We start from the raw sequence: 2974 nt of genomic DNA on the forward strand, positions 1-2974 counted from the left end.
ATATATTTTATTGATTTTTTACCGAGAGGAAGGGAGAGGGATAGAGAGTTAGAAACATCGATGAGAGAGAAACATCGATCAGCTGCCTCCTGCACATCTCCTACTGGGGATGTGCCCGCAACCCAGGTACATGCCCTTGACCGGAATCGAACCTGGGACCTTTCAGTCCACAGGCCGACGCTCTATCCACTGAGCCAAACCGGTTTTGGCGAGATAGGATTTTAAATATATTTTTATTTATTTCAGAGAGAAGGGAGAGGGAAAGAGAGATAGAAACATCAATGATGAGAGAGAATCATTGATTGGCTGCCTCCTGACTGCCCCCACTGGGGATTGAGCCAGCAACCTAGGCATATGCCCTTACCTGCAATCGAACCTGTGACCCTTCAGTCCACAGGCCGACACTCTGTCCACTGAGCCAAACCAGCCAGGGCTGGTTAGCTTTATTTTTAAAACAAAGCAGAAAGATGAGTTTATTGCACGGGTTTTGACCTGCAAGCCAAGAAACTCTAGGCTACAGGAGTGGACATTGGAATGAATGGTCTCTGTCATACAGGGTGGGGCAAAACTGGGTTTACAGTTGTTCATAAGGAAAATAATACAATAATTAATAAGTGCTAATATAAGAATAACCTCTATGTTTTGCATACTCACAACTGTAAACACACTTTTGCCCCACCCTGTAGTTACAATAAGCTTTGCCTTTGAGCTTGTGCAGAAGCCACCCCAGCCTCCTAGAGTGAAGACAGGAAGCTCAGTAATGTCACTGTTAATGGCCTCTGCCATTTAATGGGGGCACAGAGTTTGATCCAAAACAGACTTCAGTTTCATTTGGAAAATGAAATACTTGTTTTTAAAGAAATAAGGGTATAGTTTCACTATTTTTTGTGACACATGAAATTGTTTAAATAGCATTCTTATTTCTTGTGTGGCTGCTAATTTATAGTTGCTTTCTTTGAGTAAAAAGGCTATTTAAATAACATTACCTACATAATAGATTTGGAAGACTTATATTTTAAATTGATGATATTTCGAGCTAGCTGGATGAGTCACTTCCAACCTGTTTCCTTCTTATAGGAGTTTGGATTTAGATCATTACCAAGTTCTTTCATCTTTAATTCCATGATTCTAATGCAAGTATTTTTATGTGGTGCTCAAAATACTACATATACAGTGTTTATTTTCCACTTTGCCTCAGATTTCCTTGAAACAATTTCCCATATTTATTAGAAGATGTAGTATCCTGTTACAAATTCTTTTTAGAAATAGGAAAACTCAGGCTAGAGATTTAGCATTTAATTCTTGGTTAACATCTCCTACTTTGGCACCCTGATTGTTTTAATAGTAAACCTGTAACTTTGAAAAAAATTACATTTTGCTTTCCTTTTTTCTTGTTTTTTGGGGACATGCTCTAGAACTCGCCTGAAAGCATTGGAGTCCGGACAACCAAAAATGAAGACGAGAATGAGAAGGAAAAGGAGCTGCAGCTGGAATCTCTGCTAGGAGCCTTTGAGAGCCTGGGCAAAGCGTGGCCCCGAAATATGGAGACTCAGCGTAAGCACCAGAACCTGCACTTGAAGAAGTGCTGTAACCAGAGGTTACTTATTGAGAGCAGAGATGTTCTGAGTGACAAGTTATTGTTTCTTGTACCTTCTGACTGATTAATAGAATTATCCAACACAAATTTTACTCCTACATTGGCACATATTCCTATTGTATTAGTTTGTTAGGGTTGCTATAACAAAGTACCGCAGACTAGGTGGCTTAATCAACAGAAATTCATTTTCTCACAATTCTATTTGAGATCAGGGTGTCAACAGTGTTGGTTTCTTCTGAAACCTCTCTCGGCTTGTAAATAACGATCTAAAATGCATCCTAATCTCTTCTTATGAGAACACCAGCAATATTGGATTAGGGCCCACCCTCATGACCTCTTTAAAGATGCTGTCTCTCAGTACAGTCGTTCTGAGGTTCTTAGGATTAAGACTTAGTTATGAATTTGGGGGAACGCAATTCAGCCCTTAACACCCATGATTTAATATATATATAGTTTGACTGTAAAAAGAATTCTCTTACTCTTCTTTGTGATACTATTTGCTGAGCAGTCCACAGAATATATTAGTGGGGTCTCTTCATCTCGGAAATTAATGGCCTTGTAAGTAAACAAATCTTTAATTAGCAAGTGAAATCTCTGTTTCACTGAGAACCTTGAGACTTTTTGAGAGATTTTCAGAATTGGACTTGTATTTCTAAAGGGTTAAGTAGATGAGCAAACAGTAAACCTTTTTTTGTTGGATTAGGTTGCAGTTAGGAGTCTTGACTGGGCCTTGAGCTTGGAAATCAGGCTCCTCTGAAGTTTGCCTTCTGTTAGTTTCTGCAGTGTTCCCCTCCCTCCCCTCCCAGACATCTTAATATGCTTGAATGTTATTAAAAAAGTATGTTGATTATTTGTAATTGGATATGTCTGAAATCAGATTAAGATTGTCTCTGAGCCTTGTTATTCTTTTGTGAACTTTAAAAAGTACATTTGCCATGTATAGGAAGGATTTTCCAAAAGATATGTATCTATAAATGGTCTTATGTCTTGGCATTATGTTATGGACTGCATTGGAAGTCTACTTTTTTTTGACACCATTAGGGCTACTGACTTTTTCTTGAATAGGGTAGAAAAAGTAGGGAATTTATATAAAAACTAGTGGCCCGGTGCACAGATTCGTGCACATTGAAAGGAAATTAATTAGAAGAAAGATTCGTGCAGTAATTATGTTACTGCAAAAAATTACATGTCAAAATCTACACTAATAAAAGAGAAACATGGTAATTGGCGTACGACCCTACCCTTCCCATTGGCTAATCAGGGAGATATGCAAATTAACTGTCAGCCAAGATGGCGGCCGGCAGCCAGGCAGCTTGAAACTAACATGAGGCTTGCTTCCTTCAGTGACGGAGGAAACCAACGTTCCCCGCCTGCCTT

At 39.0% G+C, this 2974-nt stretch overlaps 1 protein-coding gene across 4 annotated transcripts in view; it reads left to right on the forward strand.

Moving 5' to 3' along the window:
- KIAA0368 (KIAA0368 ortholog) overlaps positions 1–2974 on the forward strand; it is a 90838-nt gene that overhangs the window by 79852 nt on the left and 8012 nt on the right. For all 4 annotated transcript variants that reach the window (XM_005859757.2, XM_014534394.1, XM_014534395.1 and 1 more), the window contains one exon: positions 1416–1554. In XM_005859757.2, coding sequence (XP_005859819.1) covers positions 1416–1554 — 139 coding nt within the window. The remainder of the gene's footprint in view (positions 1–1415; positions 1555–2974) is intronic.

Source organism: Myotis brandtii, unplaced genomic scaffold, assembly GCF_000412655.1.
Source record: "Myotis brandtii unplaced genomic scaffold, ASM41265v1 scaffold13, whole genome shotgun sequence".
NCBI classification, from domain to species: Eukaryota; Metazoa; Chordata; class Mammalia; order Chiroptera; family Vespertilionidae; genus Myotis; species Myotis brandtii.